This window comes from Schistocerca nitens, chromosome 5, assembly GCF_023898315.1.
Source record: "Schistocerca nitens isolate TAMUIC-IGC-003100 chromosome 5, iqSchNite1.1, whole genome shotgun sequence".
Taxonomy (NCBI): Eukaryota; Metazoa; Arthropoda; class Insecta; order Orthoptera; family Acrididae; genus Schistocerca; species Schistocerca nitens.
In genome coordinates this window covers 869,967,763-869,986,801 of record NC_064618.1, presented here as the reverse complement: position 1 = coordinate 869,986,801, position 19,039 = coordinate 869,967,763, and the positions used below count along the sequence as shown (strand labels likewise).

The following is a 19,039-nucleotide window of genomic DNA, read 5'->3' as shown; positions in this document are numbered from 1 at the left end:
TCTGTTCGTCATCAAGGAAAAGCATCATACTGTGCAATCTCTCTCAAGTAGGCTCCAACCATTCGTTGGGTCAGTTTTACATCGCTTAGTATATTTCTTGCGAACTTTACAGTTCATAGCTTCTTTTTTTACTCAATCGGAAACAAATAAATAAAATAGAAATAAATAAAAATTATTATTTTTACCTTATGTTCGCAAATATTTGAACAACTGTTTACATACACAGCTGTATTTGTTACGGGCCCAAAGTCTTATACGATTTTTAAATGTCTTCATATTCACCCATGACTGTACATTTATGACAATATTCACTGTTTCAGTTTCGACATTTTCAGCATCTTCAAGAAGTTACAGATACTAAAAACAAAGCAGTAGTCAACATTAATAAAAGGCATAAAATGACATGACTCTCCATGGCTAAAATAAAGAACTCGTAATGTCAGCTTTCTGAGAACATTATTTACGGGCATGTTTGTTATCGTCGTACTCGCCAAATATACTTGGCATCAAACATGTAAATATGGCAAGGAGTGAATCGCCTCCAACAGAAAGTTGTTCCTGTTATAAGGTGGCTAGCTTGCACACAACAACTAAACGACCACGTCATAGGGCCAAATAGGGTTACGAAACAGCTGTAGCAGAAATGATGGCAAAAAGGATTAGCAATTATTTACAATAATTTATTAATAGACGTTTTATGCTACTTAACTGGTGTAAGAAGCCTCTGTGTTGGACTGTAGTTGAATGTTCACTTGCATTAATTAATTTTTGAAAAGTAGTATGATGGTCGTGAATCAAGCGAACGGCACCTGACCTCTTTGTGGACGCGCACATCGAAACTGCTATCAGTGGCCATGAGCCAGTAATAGCAGCAATGATTAACAAAAAGTACAAAGGGCAAGGAAAACAAGTATGAAGATTAGGGCTATTGATAGAGAGATGGCAAACAAAGCGCGTTTGGCAATCAAGAGAGCAAGGTGTGGAGCCTTCAATGACTACAGCAGCAGAATATCGTCGAAAGATTTTCCACAGAACCCAAAGAAATTCGTGTCAGATGTAAAAGCTGTCAGTGGCATCAAACTTACTGTCCAGTCACTCAAGACAAGACAGGAACTGAAATTGAAAATAGCAAACCAAAATCAGGAATGCTCAGCACTGTTTTCAGACGCTCCTTTACAAAGGAAAACGTGGGAGTACTGCCCAAATTTAATCCTAGGATCAGTCAAAAGATCAGTTAAATAGGTATTAAATCCAAATTTAATCCTAGGATCACTAGATCAGTTAAACCAGGCCCCGATTGAATACCTGTCAGATCCTATACCCAATTTGCGGATGAGTTAGCCCCTGTGCTAATTATAGTTTGTCACACAGCCTTCGAACAAAAACAAAAAAAAGTAAAACATGGCCAGTACGTGGTAGAAAGTAGAGGTCATACCACCCTACAAGAAAAGTAGCAGGAGTGATCCATAAAACAACCGTCCAACATCCGTGACATTCATTTGTTGTAGACTCTCAAAATGATGTATTTCAAACGGAACGACTTCCTCCATGCCAACCAACATTGATTTCGGAAACATAAACCATGTGAAACCCAATTCGCACTTTTCTCATGATATGCTGAATCCATGGATCAAGGTAGTCAGGTAGATGAAATATTTCTCGACGTCAGAAAAATGTTTGAGTCAGCACCATACCTACCCTTATAATCAAAAGTACGCTCGTATGGGATATCAGCCGAAATTAGTGACTGGACTGAGGAGTTTTTGAGAGGGAGGACGCAGCATGTTATCTTGGTTGGAAAGTCATAGACAGTTGTTGAAATAACTTCGTGTGTAACACGGAGACGTGTGTTGTGTATTAATGACGTTGCGGACAATATTAACGGCAACCAAAGACTTTTCGCAGATGAAGAACAATCTAGAATGAAGTACCGTCTGGACGAAGCTGCACAAATACTCGTTCAGACGTTGGTAAGATTTCAAAGTGGTGGAAAAATTGCTAATTTGCTTTGAATGTTCAGAAACATAAAATCGTGCACTTCGCAAAATGAAAACAACGTAGTATACTATTACTGTAATATCAGTATCTACATCATACTCCACAAGCCACCTAATGGTGTGTGGCGGAGGGTACTTTCGGTACCACTATCTGATATCTGCAACCCTGTTCCACTCGCGAATAGTGCGTGGAACGAATGATGTCGGTAAGCCTCTGTATTGGCCCTAATTTTTCGAATTTTCTCCTCGTGGTCAATACGCGAGATGCATGTAGGGGGAAGTAATATGTGGTCAATACGCGAGATGTATGTAGGTGGAAGTAATATGTTGTCAGACTCCTCCTGAAAAGAGATGTCCCGAAATTTCAATAGTAACTCTCTCCATGATGCACAACGCCACTCTTGTAACGTCTGCACGTGGAGTTTGTTTAGCATCTACGTAACGCTCTTTCGCCAGCTAAACGATCCCGTGACTAAACGCGCCGCTCTTCGTTGGATCTTCTCTATCAGTCCTACCTAATAAGGATCCCAGATAGATGAACAATACTCAAGAATAGGGCGAACAAGCGCATTACAACCACTTCTTTCGTGGATGAGTTACATTTCCTTAAGATTCTTCCGATGAATGTGAGTGTGGTGTCTGCTTTTGCTGCTATCAGTTTTATACGGTCATTCCACTTAAGATCGTTCTGGACAGTTACGGGTAGATATTTTACGGCAGACGCTGTCTCCAGCTGTTTGTCATCAATAGTGTAGCTGTGTAGTAGTGGATTTCTTTTCCTAAGTATGTTACATTTATTTACGTTCAGGGTCAACTGCCAGAGCCTACACCATTCATCAATTCTCTGCAGGTCGTTCTGCAAATCCTTACTATCTTCTGGCGTTGCTATTTTGGTGTAGACAACTACATCATCTGCGAATAGCCTTGAAGAGCATCCGACGCTATCTATTAGAACAGAAACCGTCCTACCACACTTCCCTGTGGTATTCCAGATATTACCTTTACATCTGTCGATTTTGTTCCCTTAAGAGCGACGTGTTGAGTTATATCTGCAAGAAAGTCTTGAATCCAATCGCAAGTCTGCTTCGATAATCCGTAAGCTCATGTTTTTTTTTCATTAAACGGCAATGCGGGACGGTGTCAAATGCCTCACTGTAATCAAGGAACACGGCATCAGCCTGAGCGCCGTTGTCCACTGCGCTGTGGATCTCAAGGAGTAACAGAGCGAGCTGAATTTCGTAGGATCTCTGTTTGCGGACTCCTTGGTGATTTTTATAGAGGAGATGTTCATTTTCCAAAAACGTTATAATTCTTGAGCGCAAAACATGTTCCATAATTCTACAACAGATTGACGTCAACGATATAGATCTATAATTGTGTGGATCTGTCTTACGGCCTTTCTTAAAAACGGAATGACCTGCGCTTTTTTCCGGTCGTTAGGTACCTTTCATTGCTCAAGCGATCGATAATAAACTATTGCTAGAAGGGGAGCAAGTTCTTTCGTATAATGTTTATAGCATCTCATCTGGTCCTGACACCTTTCCACTACTAAGCGATTGTAGCTACTCTTCAATTGCGCGATCGTTTATCTCAATATCTATGTCACAACTGGAACCAGTCAGCTCGTACAAGTACGTTAATACTTAGCAGGGACACGATATGGAACGATCTCGTAGGCTCTAGTCTTGGGTAAAGCAGGTGTCAGACTTCGTTTATTGGTAGAGTACCAGAGAAATGCAGTAAGTCTACAAGGGAGACTGATTATAAATCACTCGTGGGTCCCATCCCAGGACATTGCTCAAAGTGTGTGGGACCCGCACCAAATTCGAGTAGTGAGGACACTGAGCGTACACAGAGAAGGGTAGCGCGAATGGTCACAGGTTTTTTTGACGCGTGGGAGAATGTCACTGAAATATTGAAAGAACTGTCCCAGCAGACTCTTAAAGACAGACGAGAAAGCCTACGTAGCAATATTTCGAGGACCGTCTTTAAATCATGTGTCTAGGACTGTACTACAACCCTCTATATATCGCTCCCTTAGGGATCGTGTGGACAAGATTAGAACAATTACGGAACGTACAGACACATTTAAACAGTCGTTCTTCCTGCGCTCCGTGCGTGAATGGAACGGAAAAAAGCCCTGTTAACTGGTACAGTGAGACACACCCTCTGCCACGCACTTTAAAGTGGTTCGCAGCGTCTGGATTTAGATGCAGATGTAGATGAAGGACAGTTGTGCGCTGTCCAGTTCGGGTCTTCTTGATGGCGACTTTGGATGAGTTCTGATTCCCGGTCCTGATGACGTCTTGAGAGAGTGTGTGTTGAGATACCGTGCTGAGCAGAACCGTGTATCGGCTTATAGTCGCATTGGCCGACAGACGTTCATTTGGGAACTATTTATGTGACGGAAGGTGGAGGCGTAATGCAGTGTGTAGCCGCTCTAGCCTTCTCTCATTTGCGCCTGATTTGTAGATAGCACAGCGCTCTCCAGTGTATAGCTGTGTCTCGTGTCTTCTGGTGAACACAGCTGTTACTTCAACGCGGAGAATACATACCTTACCACCCTAACCATTCTGGGCAATCCACAATGTTTAACATTTCATTCTAATTACTGCTACACTGTCAGCAATGATTATATCTACGATTGCACCTGTTAATCATAATCACATTGTCTTGGGCCCTTGAAGACGCAGTAATCGTTTAACACATGAAGAGGATTTATGATTACTTTCATTTCTGATACTAACTGCTATAAGCTGTTACAGAATCCTTAGCGCTGAATGCTAACAAATCCTGCAGAATCTTTTCACTTATTTTTAATCAATGAACAGATCTATTTTGTATTTTTTTGTCTATGAGAAGAGTAAAAGCACACACAAGCAAAAATTATTGTGAGGTGCAAAGGGCTATGTTGTTCGTTGTTTTTGTCTGAGACCTTTCGGAGAGGAGGCAGCTCACAGCTTAGGAATGAACGTCGGCTCTCCCAGCTGCAAAATTCTGTACGTCTGCGCCAAAACTTTCCATTTAACTTTTCCGGAACATCAGTTTGTTCTTACCCTTTGTCAAGTAGGTTAACTGATCTTGTTCTTTCGAGTTAGGGAAACAAAGCAACATTCTTCCTTGTTTCTGAAGGTTTTACTTTTGCTTCTTTTTGTCTTGTTATTGTGTTTCGGACTGCTAGATAACTTTTGCTTTATAATGTGGAAACCTCACTCTGGCAAGTATTTGTTCCTGATGAAGTTTATCAGCCGACACACACTGTCATATTAGTTCATCAATAATTGTGCGACGATTTTTGTTGACATCCTGCTGAATTCACTTAACGATTTCTAAGTGATGAGAGATAATTCAGGTGGTAAGACGTTATTTGACTGAGAAACGCACGTTAAACCCATAATGAATAAACACGTTTTCAAAGTTTGCTTTCTGAATATATCCGAAATAACAGCAGTAACCTCATCTGCAGAAGTTTCCAGCTCTTCTCCTTACCCTGTGGTCACAGGTATCATGGTAATGGTAATGATTGAACTATTCGTGCACACATGTTTCCCTTTGACCTACTCGCAGACTGCTGGTATTTGAAGGGAATCAAGTTCTACAAAATCCCTTTCTGTCCTCGCGAGTAGAGAATAAAAAATGGAGAAAACAACGAGTACGAACTAGGGCGACACCACACAAAAGACGAAAGTGGAGAGCCCAGGCAAAAGACTCCTAGGTATTTTAAAAAGCATCTGCCATTGTAACGGTCTTCATTATCTATCTATGGTAATGATTTATTTGTGAATTTATCATTACCCATCTCACATTCTACCCTATTAGTTCAGTGATCTAATTGTCACAAGTTAGATGATATATTGTTTTACTGTTTTTGGAACTGAACCTAATTACTACATCTTATTGTAAATTGATCTATAAGTTATCCATCTACATATTTTCACTTTACCTAACGTGCTTCCTAACAAACAGTTATGTATCTATGGTAATGATTTATTTCTGAATTAATTATTACTCATTTCACATTCTACCCTATTAGTACAATGATCTAATTTTCACAAGTTTAATGATATATTGTTTTACTGTTTTTGGAACTGAACTTAATTACTACATCTTTACTGCAAACTGATCTATAAGTTATCTATCTATATATTTTCACTGTACCTAACGTGCTTCCTAACAAACAGCTGGAGCTCGACCTAACTGTGGTTTGTTTGTAAAACCATTGTAATTCCGAAGACACATGTTACATTGAACCAGTGGTTGTCAATTTAAGCATGTCACTTCTCACCTACTTTATAATCCTTTATTGAAGACACAATACCCATCGTTAGGAAATCCCCCCGAAAGTTTTATTTTTACTGGAAATATGATTGAGACTTTTCTTTGGAAAGATGAAATCTGTTTTTGAATGACCTCTGCTCTGACAGTTTCAAGTAAGCAGAAACATTGCTCACAGTGCATATACTGAAGGTACTGATATGATCAAGTAAACTGAAACTTAATAATTAGTGGCAGGCAGTTTTAATTCTACAGTGAGAGCAGTTCAGGGATGAAAACGTTGAGAGTTCCAAGATAATAATAAATTTAATGAAAGTTGCAATTTAATCGTTACACTCAAAATATCAAAGCTTTGAAAGAGCACTGATAGCAGTAACTTTAGAACTGCTATCCGTTTAGTACGTTTCTGAATGACATCTAGCTGAAACTTCCTGGCAGATTAAAACTGTGTGCCGGACCGAGACTCGAACTCGGGACCTTTGCCTTTCGCGGGCAAGTACTGGCGGAAGTAAAGCTGTGAGGACGGGGCGTGAGTCGTTCTTGGGTAGCTCAGTTGGCAGAGCACTTGCCCGCGAAAGGCAAAGGTCCCGAGTTCGAGTCTCGGTCCGGCACACAGTTTTAATCTGCCAGGAAGTTTCATATCAGCGCACACTCCACAGTAGAGTGAAAATCTTATTCTGGTGACGTCTAGCTATACATAACGGGAAATACAGAAAGCAATTGGATTTAGGGTAGTTTCAAGTCAGCATAACGAGCGTAAAACATTTAACAAGAGGTGTAGATCTGAATTCACAAAAAAGCACCTGATCATCACCCTACTAACTCGCTTTTTGATGACAACAGCGGGTTACGCATGGTCAGTTCATCGGTGTTCACAACTGTTGCGCAATGTTGGCAGGAAGCATCCCGTGCGCACCTTCTTTTGGCATCTACACCTTATTACGAGCGATGTCGTCCATCGCAGCTCCATTTCATCTGCTCAGTCATTACTTCCGGCTTCACTGGATGCACCAACGAGTGGCTTCCTACCACGAGCACACACTCATACCAACTCTTTCACTTCTGTCTGCGTGCGAGACAACCTGCTGCGCGCCCAGTCACGCACGGGGTACCCTAACTTGTCTTTTCAGATAATTATCGACAGACTCATATAGGACAAGCCTCAACCAGAGTGGAATTACATACGCTTCGCTATATATAATTCCTTTGAAATGTTCACACTGATTACAAATTCAGTTCGAAAAAAAGAAAAACAGAAAAATAAGAATGAATGTGCATAATTTAAAACTATCTATTACACACATTGACAGTATTGTGTCAACAATATAGTAACTGTGTTAACCGTGTCTTTGTGTAACTGAGATGTTACATTACACGCTCAACTAGAAGTTCGCTTGCTCTTGGCACCTTTTAACTAACTAAGGACGGAAAATGCTGAGTGTTTAACACCTCTCCTCTAGCATAACGGTAAATATTTATTTGTCCACATAAACTGTCAACAGAAATGCAAATTTACGGAATATATCTGCGAAGCGTAAAACTCTCAAAAAAACATTTCCGTAATAAAAGTAATGTTCCAGCCACGTATTCCTTTATCCAGGTACAAAGCAGAGTCGAGTTCTGCTGCAGGGCACCGTCCGGTCGCTTCCCTTCTCACGCTGCCAGCAGTACAGGCAGAGGTTCCCAGAAGGCCTCGATTCGTCTGTTGTCTGCGCTGGTGATCCACAAGGAGTGGTTGCCATCTGTGACGTAAGCTATACATAAATGTCTTCTTTCCTTCAAATACATTAATGTATTGCTTCAGCCAGATAAACACTCGTTTGTAAGAAGAAGCAAAATTTTCTGTGTAGAACACCATTCTGAAGACGTGTATTTCTCTTTCAGGGTGATTCTGGGGGTCCCCTCCTTGCAAAGGAAGACACCTTTACCTACTCGATCGTCGGAATAACCAGCATAGGACCCAGTCCATGCGGCGGAAACATCCCGAGCCTCTACACCCGTGTTTCCAGCTACATTGACTGGATAGAAAAATACGTCTGGCCATAGAAACACTGGTTCTTCTGTATGGTTCTTTCTTGCAACTCAGGACAAATCTTTCGACTTTTCCAGCGATACACCGTTTGGGAAAACCATCAGAAGTGTGAATAGCAGTGCTCGATTGTGAACTGTAACAATAAGTAGTCTTTTTACTTGTGACTGTAATAATGTGCTTGTTGGAACGAGATCAGTCAGTCACAATCACAGTCACATAGTTATAGTATGTGACGCCTGTGTGTCAATGAGTTGTTCAAGGCGACATCAGTTTTTCGTAACAGGTAGTTTATTTTTATTTATTTTTTGAAAGTAGATGTGTGTGAATATGAATACCGAAAAAGTATTTTGAAAATTTTCAACTCGCATATAGTTAGTTCCATTGGCCGATAAATAAAAATGGATGTACGTAATTTGAGTGAAGCAGATAAAACTTACTGAAGATGTGTGTTGCAGAATCTTTCGTATTAAGAGACAATAAATATCAGACTCTGGTTTCGTTGTTATTTCACGTACTGTTAATAAAAGATCGCCTAGCTAGAGAAGTTTGAGTAATTGTGGCAGAAGTTCTTAATTCAGTAGTAGCCCGCTGTACTAGTGTGAATGAGTGGCATGAATCTGTGACTAGTTGTCTTCGTAATTCCACAGACAATTTCCTGATTTCAGGGAAGACTCTGACCAGCTCAGTTTTCGTTACCTTTAAACTTAATTCTCACAATTTGCAAGAAATTTATCTGAATTTCATCCATAGTAGATGCTGTTGAACTCCGTGACTGTTCCTTTATAGGGTGTAGAAAAATTTAACGTCCTTTTATTATAATACTCATAGATTAATGATTATGTCAGAAAGAGATAAACATAACTCTCACTGTTTTTTTGTATAGACTGTAACGACACCAAAGGAACTGAATTTTTATCCTATAATTATGTACATAATAGAGTGTTACTCTTTTGTAGATATTAGTGCTATACGCTACCAGTATTATATTATTTATTTGTGCAATTGTAATTAGTTTTATCTACCCTATTTACGTATAATAAAGTTCTTATTCCAATAAGACGACCTTATTTCTTTCAGTATTACTGATAGTTGTCTAGAATACATATTTCTTGCAGGGATTATCCATACGAGTAGGCATAGCAGATTCCTGATGGTGTAACTACTCGTACTCAAGGGATAGTTTACTGCCATATATATGTGTGCCAGGAGAATAATTAAAACTCAGTACGCTCTGTTTTCAAGGCGCAAAGAGAGTAGAAGAAACGCGATGGCACCAGCTCCCAGACGGAGAGCCAACTCGAGCTTGGTACAACTGCTAACCAATTCAGAGTATGGCTGCATCCAGCTCCAAGTTGCGTCCACGTCGCAACCCTAGCATTATTAAACACTAGTTCAAGTTAATTGGCAGGGAGATGACCAAATACACAGTGGGAAGCACAAAATACGATATAAATATCCATACGCCGTTCAACTAAACAGAAATTTATGGTTAGCTTTAAAACTTAGCAACCCTATCAATTTGGCTTAACTTGAAAAAAAAAATGCAATATCGGGTTTTTTCACAGAAGGCAAGCCGGCATGCGAGTTAAGCAGTTTAGGGAAAAAAAAACATTTAACGTAAGTGTGAACGACCTAAACAGAATTTCAGACCCCTGCTCTCTCGAATGCTAGTCCAATGTCCTGATCACTGCACCATCTGACTAGATGTGGAACTCATGAAACAAGTTACTATTTTTTGAAATCATCCGTGCGAGGTACCAGATTCACGTTCAGATACTGAGGCAGCAGTAATTTTGATGGATTTCCGGTAAATCAACTCACCAATGGTAAGCAAGGCGTGGCCGGATTTTCTGTCGACATCAACAACGAAGCAATGAAACAATTTCGATTTTCGAGCAGTTCGGTTGATATGTTTACGCTGTTGTTTCACGAATAACACCTGTAATTGAAATAACAACTTTCTCTCTACTTTCAGGAATACTGACATGTATTTATTGACATAGCGAACGCATTAACTTCTTGCGATTAGTGACGGCTGGTGACAAGCCAAAATTTCTACCGTGAGTGAATATGCGTAATAGATAATACTACAAAAAGAGAAGCAATTCAATGCGCAACAATGTAGCATGTTATTGGCGACAACTCGTAAATAACCTTAAAACCTACCACGACATGGAAGTAATACTGAGATTCATGAAAAGACAATTTACAAGGTTTCGTATTAAAAAAAATTGTTTACCTTTTCTGAATTTTTAATCTCACTTGAAAGCTCACGCGACGGAGAATCCGAAAACCTTCAACTCTTTGTCAGATTTGTTGGATGGAGTATTTATTGGAATGAATAAGAATTAAATTGTATCGTAAATAATATTTTTAAATCATAAGGGATTCATATTGATGTTGATATGAAAACGGCAGTTATATTTTTACGCCATTAAATTAATTAACAGCACTACAAAAGTCAAAGTTTTAAGAAACTTTAAGCTATAATCTTGAAGACCAAATATCAAGTTTCACTCTCTAGTCGCATTACGTGTACTGTTAACATCCTAAACAGTAAAACGATAGTCCCATAGTTTAGCATCGACGTAAGAACATTACACTACCGGAAAATAAGTAGTACATCTTTTCAGAAATTTCCAGTTCACTCAAGATTTAGTGTTACAACAGTGCATATGGAGTACATGAAGTGATTACATTTACGCATCAATAGCACAAGCGATTCTGAGCTACCAGGTATAGACCCAACGCTGAAACACATGTATCAGTACGTCATGTAGCCTCCACGGACAGTAATGCAGGCGTTGACTCCGACATCCAGCCCACTGCACAGGTGGCGAGTTCTGTCGTGGGGTACTTTATGCCGTGCCTGCTCTGCTCTACCTGTTCACGTAGTTCTGTAGGAGCTGTTGGCTGACGGGTCACACCTCGTCCCATCATACGCCACACGTGCTCGACTGGAGACAAGTCCGGAAATCGTGCTGGTCAGAGGTTTCACGTCTTGCAGGGCGCGTAGTGTTTCAGGGGCAGCGTGCGGGCGAGCGTTATCCTGTTGGAACTGCACATTATCTTCCTGTTGCAATGACGGCAAAAGAAGGGTCCAATAACACTGTGCACGTACTGAGCGCTGGTTAGCGTCCCTCCAGAGACACGAAAGGTGAGCGAGAGGTGCAGTTTATCGCACCCCACCCAGACCACAAGGCCTGGGGAGGTGCCAGTATGTGTTGGACGATTGTACTCCACGAAACAGCGTTCACCAGGTCTACGTCGTGCGCGCAAGTGACCATCGTTTGCATGCAGGCAGTGTCTGCTTTCATCGCTGAAGACCACGGCGTGCCATTCCATCTTCCAAGTGATCCTCTGACAAGATCAATGGAGCCGTCCACGTCGATGCTGTGGCTTGAGTGGAAGACTGGCTGCAGGCCTGCCTGCTAATAACCGGTTCGCAACAGTTTTGTGTTGACGTGTCTGGGCTCACAAGCCTTCTTACCTGTGCTGTGGTTGCTGTACGATCTGCCGCTGCTGCCCTTACAATACAACAATCCTGGCGGGCGTCTGTGTTGCGTGGACGGCCGGAACCGCGTCTACGGGTGTGAGAATGTTCAGTTGACCACTGACACCAGCATGTTCCCTGAGGCAGCACGTTCAACATGTGTGGCAGTTCTCTGGAAGGACCATCCTGCCACTCGGAGGGCCACAAATTCACCCCCTTTCAAACACGTTTAGTTGGTTGTAGGAAGCACGAGTGCCTCTCCCTGGCACGGTTGCCTGCATCCTTCACACGTTTGCAGCATACTGAGCCTTCTGGCTGTGAACATTTCCTATTAAAGAGAAGACAGATGGCGCTCTGGCAGCCACTGGAGCACGCTGTCTGATGGCACGTCTATTATCCTCCAGATGACTTATGCCGTCATCGGATCAAAATAGATATCGTCTTCCCAGGTGGAATAATATTTTTCTGGCAGTGACAGATTCATTAATATCTATTCTACTCTCATTTTTCCTTTTTTTTTTTTTTTTTTTTTTTTGCGTAAACAGGTCAGTAAGAAAGTAACGCTGAAGGCTACTTGTGAGTTTGTCAAAGATCTTACACTTTTCTTAAGTGATTCGTTAATTTCTCTTACATTCGGCATTTTTTTTAATAAACACGTGAGTAAGAAAGTAATGCTGAAGGACACGTGTGAATTTGTCAAAGACCTTACACTTTCCTGAAACAGAACTGACTTGTAATGTGTACGCTCTAGTATGCCGGCGTGTTTATATTTCTGTTCTGTACATTTACTTATTGCGCGCCTATGATGAAATGGTGCAGTGTATACATTAGGGAGATATTAATCTACTAGTGAACAAATTAAGATATTTGTCGAAGTCAGCGGCCTATTTATTTATTTAAGAGGCATCAGAGGAGATTAAAATAAAAATCTACACGGTACCTAGACTCTGGGAATACACAACGCGGCTCTGCTATTGAAGAACAACAACGCAACGAAAGGTAAGGTCAAACTTTTCAACTGTTGGAGTTCAGTTAACGTTGCAGCGACGGAATTCGTTGTGCGTACATCATGGCCTATGAGAAAACTTGCAGACAAGAAAGCTGAGTGCCGATTACAGTACTACACTACTCGAATAGTCGTCTTACAGACATTAACTAACTAAATTCTCATTAACTAACTTAAATTATGGACACAATAGAAAAAATTATTCATCGTGATGTTAATATATAGTTTCTGTGAGAACTTTGTTTCTGCACTATTATCTGAGATACTAAATAATTCATTTATAAAAAGTTGTGCAATTATTAAACAGTAAGATAAATACAGTCATTTTATAACTGGCGTCACGACCTATCCAACAGTGCATTGTACACATAAGTATCGTATCTGTAACATTTGTTATTGATTTTATAAACAATTTAATATATAAATCTTAGTAAGTTAGTTAACATTTACTTTATAAGCCTCTAGACATAGAAGGCAATGTCCTGACAGACTTTGCTGTGGCCTAGCGGTTCTAGGCGCTTCAGCCGGAACCGCGCTGCTGCTACAGTCACAGGTTCGAATCCTTCCGCCAGGCTACTTCCGTAGCTGCGCGGCTTCTCCACGTCTTTTACATTCAATCCTGCGTTCCCTAACTATCGACCAAGTCATTTGCAGTACATTATATAACAATCATTTCAGTAGTTATTTAAGGGGGGTAGGACGTCAAACGGGCCGACTTGGAGCAGGAGAGGCACCACAGGACATTTTAATTTCCACTGTCTATACTTTTACAAATAAATTCATTAACCTTTGTCAACATGACCAGGAAGAATTCAGAATTCACACTCTTAGCAGTGGAACTTCGAAAATAATAACGAAATAATTTTTTTAGATGTGAATTGTTATCATTTTTTCACTTATTAATGGCAGCATTTGTTGCTATAGGTACACTTTCCTTCATAAGTAAGAGAGATCCTTCGATGAATTTTGCACAGCATAGAAACCATACTTAAAGGTGTATGAAACTCTAGAATTTTCTAAATCTATTAGAAACTGTGTTAAAAATTGAGGTAAATAACTATAAAATTTGTGTTTTTTCTAATCATGAAGTTTAAAATACAACAGCTCATTCGTTTTTTCATAAATTAAATAGAGTTTCATACACCTGTAAGTATGGTATGTATGCTGTGCAAAATTCATCTAAGACTCTCTCTAACTTATGAAGAAAAGTGTACCTATAGCAACAAATGTAGCCATTAGTACGTGAAAATATGATGAAATTTCGCACGTAAAAAAAATTATTTTGTTATATTCTCGAACTTCCACTGCAATGAGTGTGAATCCTGAATCCTTCCTGGTGATGCTAACAAGGTTTTATGAATTTATTTGTAAAAGTATAGACACTGAAAATTAAAATATCCTGAGATGCCTCTCCTGCTCCAAGTCGGCCCGTTTGACGTCCTACCCCCCTTAAATTCACAACATCGTTCAAAAAATTCACATAACTGAAATGTGTATACATAATCAAAGAATTTCCATGACAGATACAACATTTCACATAAGCAACACTAGAAACTTAGATAGAAATGTCGATACAGATAAAAAAAAAGTCGAAAATAGGTGTTATAAGCTGACATAGTGTTTCTTTACACAAAAAGATAGTTTTGCTCTAGACAGGCCCAGTTTTAAGAGTTTTGTATTATGCATACGCCGAAAAACATTTGTCGCAAAATTTCGCAGTTTCGTGACGTTTATTTTCAAACTCTTAAAACCTGGGAACACTGCGTAATACAATTAAAGGATCACTTTTTCGAAACTCCGTAACTGTCTCCCAATGCGACGCAGAAGTTTAACATTTGGGTGACAGGTGCCTACAACCTTCCTCTGTAATTGTGCAGATGCATGACACCCTGCGATGCCACCCTCTGGCTCGGCGACGCGTCAAACGGCAAGCTGTCGACACAGGCGAAAAAATGGCCAGATCTCAGGAGCTCATGTGAGGTGCAAGCAGGTTAATGACGCCACATAGGCACCAAGTTTCACCACAATTTTGCCCAACACCATCGTGGGCTTGACGTACGATGTTACGGTTGTCACACACCCTCTTACCCACATTTCACCACTTCTTTTGACGCCACTGCGATGGAAGTCAGAAGCACGACGCCCAGAGTTGAAATCGCGTGGTTTTCTTATACGTGGCCGGCGAAAACATTTTAAACACACCACCGCTGAGAATGGACACGAAAAGGCCTCAGGCGGTGGCACAAAGCGCGTCAATGAAACCACCCTTTCTCTGGGACGTTGATTCCCACACACTTTGCTGTCGAAAATGACAGTTTGCAGTGAGGGGAGCAGCAGGACGACGTTCTTGACAACCTTTGGCACTGCCTGCAACATTCAACCCCTCTCTAAGAACATGGTGGAACTGCAACACTACTCAATGTGATCTGACCCATTTGGAGTGTAGTGCGACTGCACGTTTTTGCTCTGGTATACGGAGTGGGACCACTAGGGACTATTCAAAACCGTTCGACGAAATTTGAAAGTGATTTGAAGCAGCAAAGTGTGTTATACGTTTTCGGCCCTTCTGTTGACGTCCTTCAGTGACGTGATCACGGGGAAGGGGGGAAGGGAGAGGCGTGTGACATTGACACATACATGAATAATAAGAAAAAGATCCCTCCAAGACCAGTTTGGGGCTACCCGCACACCTTTGACCACCTCTTTAAAAATGTACCTGTACAGACAGAATCCTTGACTAATTCCTGGGCGCCTGCAGATGTGCAACCCCTCTGACACCCTACAGCTGACACTGAGTGTTGATGGCCTGCTCTTCCGGCATCCACAGGCGCGTAGGAATCGGTCACGAGTACATTTTTAAATACGTCTATAAAGCTGTGCAGGTGGCACTGAAGGCGTTGTCTAACTGAGTGATGTTACAAGGACCCTCTGCCGTCGCACACCACCCTCCCGTCCCCCACCAATGATCACGCCACAGGACACGGAACAGGAGAGCCGAAAAAACGTAAGACACTTTGCTGCTTGGGATCATGTTCTGGGAAATAAGGATGAATCGGGACGCGGGAGGACCTTACTGGGGACCGCCGCATCTGTCGTCCTGGCAAGATAGGTCGACTGTCGGCGCAGCCAACTCCAGTGTCTGTGGCCAATGACCGATGACATAATGTACCCGTTACTTGGCAACGACTGCATCGGTCTATCTCACTAAGCTCAATGCGAAAATGTCGAACGTTGGTGGGGACAAGGTTATGAACGACTTGGTACCATGATGACTTCCATCGGGAAAATAGGTAGGCTGACATTAGACGTGACAGTCTTCCAATCTGTCTCTGGCGACAAGGTGTCCAGAGAGGAAATGCAATTTAGAAACGTCCAGCGACGTAATAGCATTTTTACTGAAAGCTGCGACTGGGAAAGGATACCAACCCTCAAACAACTGACATCAATAAAAAAATTCCACAATATGCCTCAATTTATCATTTATCCTACCAACATCTGTTGACACTCGAAAGTAGGGCGCCGAAGAAAAAAAAGCACAAACCTTGGACCGAACGTCAGGGAGGCCCAAAACTGCCATCAGCTGGGGTCTCGCCATAACCTCATAGCGTACCAGAAAAATAGGGTTCCGACAGATAAGCTTGGCCGATGATCGTTGTAACTTTCGGAACGTCCCTGCAGGAATGGGAAAAATTTGTGCAACAAAATAGACTTCACTCGACACATAAGTTTCCAAGGTCAGAAACTTACGAAGTGACGAGAGGGAGCGACGCTTGTATTCAAGGATCGCTCCTTGAATCCTATCCGCGACGGACTTATAATTTGACACTTCCATCTTCATCGGACATAGATCAATAATTACGTACAACGATCGATAGCTGGCGACCGCCACAGCCGGTGGAATCTCAACCACGTCAAATACCCACAAACTGAGTTAGCCACATTTCAGGTGGTTAACCTGTGCTCCCGGAAGACGACAAAATGCATCTAAAACGTGCTTGAGCACAGTATGTCGTCATGAGTAGGTAGAAGTACCACTACGTCATCGTCATACGTGCGGACGATAAACCATTCTCCAAATAACGACCGACCACCCAATGAAGCAGCTCTGTACGGCAGTAAGGGTTGCAGAAAGAGAAGGAATAGCGACATAGATTGGGGGACTCCCATGCAGGACACTTCCACACACTTCTGTGAGCGGAGTAAGACGACCAATCACTTCAAAAGACGCCTGAATACCAGTAATTAGAGAGCTGGATATCAGTAGCGCAGCATTATTAAAACCATCTGCAGTCAGCACTCGCAACAGAACATCATGAGTAACTCGATAAAGCGCATGACTGAAATAACATGAATAAAGCTCCCGACTTGGCAACAGTGGAAGCAATCGAGATAAGATCCCAACATTCAGCATCGGGAGTTGGGAGAGTACGACACGAGAGACAATTGTGATACGTGAAAATGTCGGCAAGCAAAACCAACAAACGGCTATTTATCGCCCGCGCTACGACTTTATAATCGAAATTGAGTAGCGTTATCGGTCGGACCTGACTCACGAATAGACTTCCCTTCTTTCTGGGAATTAAGACAATTTTTCCGACCTCAAAGGAGACGGGATGTCTCCCCATTGCACCACTTCATTCACCATAGATGTTATCGTACCTCCTATCAGAGAGCAAAACCAAACATAAGATTATTTGGGAAGTCCATCCAAATACTGCGATTTGCGGGAATGAGAGCGAATTACAATGTCAGATACGGGGTCGCGATGAAGAGCTGCCAAAAACTTCTCACGGAGAGCTGGCGTAACAACACTATCGAGGAGGGTAGTGAAGTCAGCGGACGGTACACCGTGTTAGTTAGTTAGTTGGATGCGTGTTCCATTGATCAATAGCACGATACGGTAGCCGTTATGATGTGGAATATATATACACTCCTGGAAATTGAAACCGTGAATTCATTGTCCCAGGAAGGGGAAACTTTATTGACACATTCCTGGGGTCAGATACATTACATGATCACACTGACAGAACCACAGGCACATAGACACAGGCAACACAGCATGCACAATGTCGGCACTAGTACAGTGTATATCCACCTTTCGCAGCAATGCAGGCTGCTATTCTCCCATGGAGACGATCGTAGAGATGCTGCATCTAGTCCTGTGGAACGGCTTGCCATGCCATTTCCACCTGGCGCCTCAGTTGGACCTGCGTTCGTGCTGGACGTGCAGATCGCGTGAGACGACGCTTCATCCAGTCCCAAACATGCTCAATGGGGGACAGATCCGGAGATCTTGCTGGCCAGGGTAGTTGACTTACACCTTCTAGAGCACGTTGGGTGGCACGGGATACATGCGGACGTGCATTGTCCTGTTGGAACAGCAAGTTCCCTTGCCGGTCTAGGAATGGTAGAACGATGGGTTCGATGACGGTTTGGATGTACCGTGCACTATTCAGTGTCCCCTCGACGATCACCAGTGGTGTACGGCCAGTGTAGGAGATCGCTCCCCACACCATGATGCCGGGTGTTGGCCCTGTGTGCCTCGGTCGTATGCAGTCCTGATTGTGGCGCTCACCTGCACGGCGACAAACACGCATACGACCATCATTGGCACCAAGGCAGAAGCGACTCTCATCCCTGAAGACGACACGTCTCCATTCGTCCCTCCATTCACGCCTGTCGCGACACCACTGGAGGCGGGCTGCACGATGTTGGGGCGTGAGCGGAAGACGGCCTAACGGTGTGCGGGACCGTAGCCCAGCTTCATGGAGACGGTTGCGAATGGTCCTCGCCGATACCCCAGGAGCAACAGTGTCCCTAATTTGCTGGGAAGTGGCGGTGCGGTCCCCTACGGCACTGCGTAGGATCCTACGGTGTTGGCGTGCATCCGTGCGTCGCTGCGGTCCGGTCCCAGGTCGACGGGCACGTGCACCTTCCGCCGACCACTGGCGACAACATCGATGTACTGTGGAGACCTCACGCCCCACGTGTTGAGCAATTCGGCGGTACGTCCACCCGGCCTCCCGCATGCCCACTATACGCCCTCGCTCAAAGTCCGTCAACTGCACATACGGTTCACGTCCACGCTGTCGCGGCATGCTATCAGTGTTAAAGACTGCGATGGAGCTCCGTCTGCCACGGCAAACTGGCTGACACTGACGGCGGCGGTGCACAAATGCTGCGCAGCTAGCGCCATTCGACGGCCAACACCGCGGTTCCTGGTGTGTCCGCTGTGC

General features: G+C 42.7%; 1 protein-coding gene across 1 annotated transcript in view; it reads left to right on the top strand.

Moving 5' to 3' along the window:
• Positions 1 to 9,290, top strand: part of LOC126260782 (serine protease snake-like) — a 38,010-nt gene extending 28,720 nt beyond the window's left edge. The window contains exons 6-7 of the mRNA XM_049958119.1: positions 7,873 to 8,021; positions 8,157 to 9,290. Coding sequence (XP_049814076.1) covers positions 7,873 to 8,021; positions 8,157 to 8,318 — 311 coding nt within the window. The 3' untranslated portion in view covers positions 8,319 to 9,290. The remainder of the gene's footprint in view (positions 1 to 7,872; positions 8,022 to 8,156) is intronic.
• Positions 9,291 to 19,039: the final 9,749 nt, after the last annotated feature.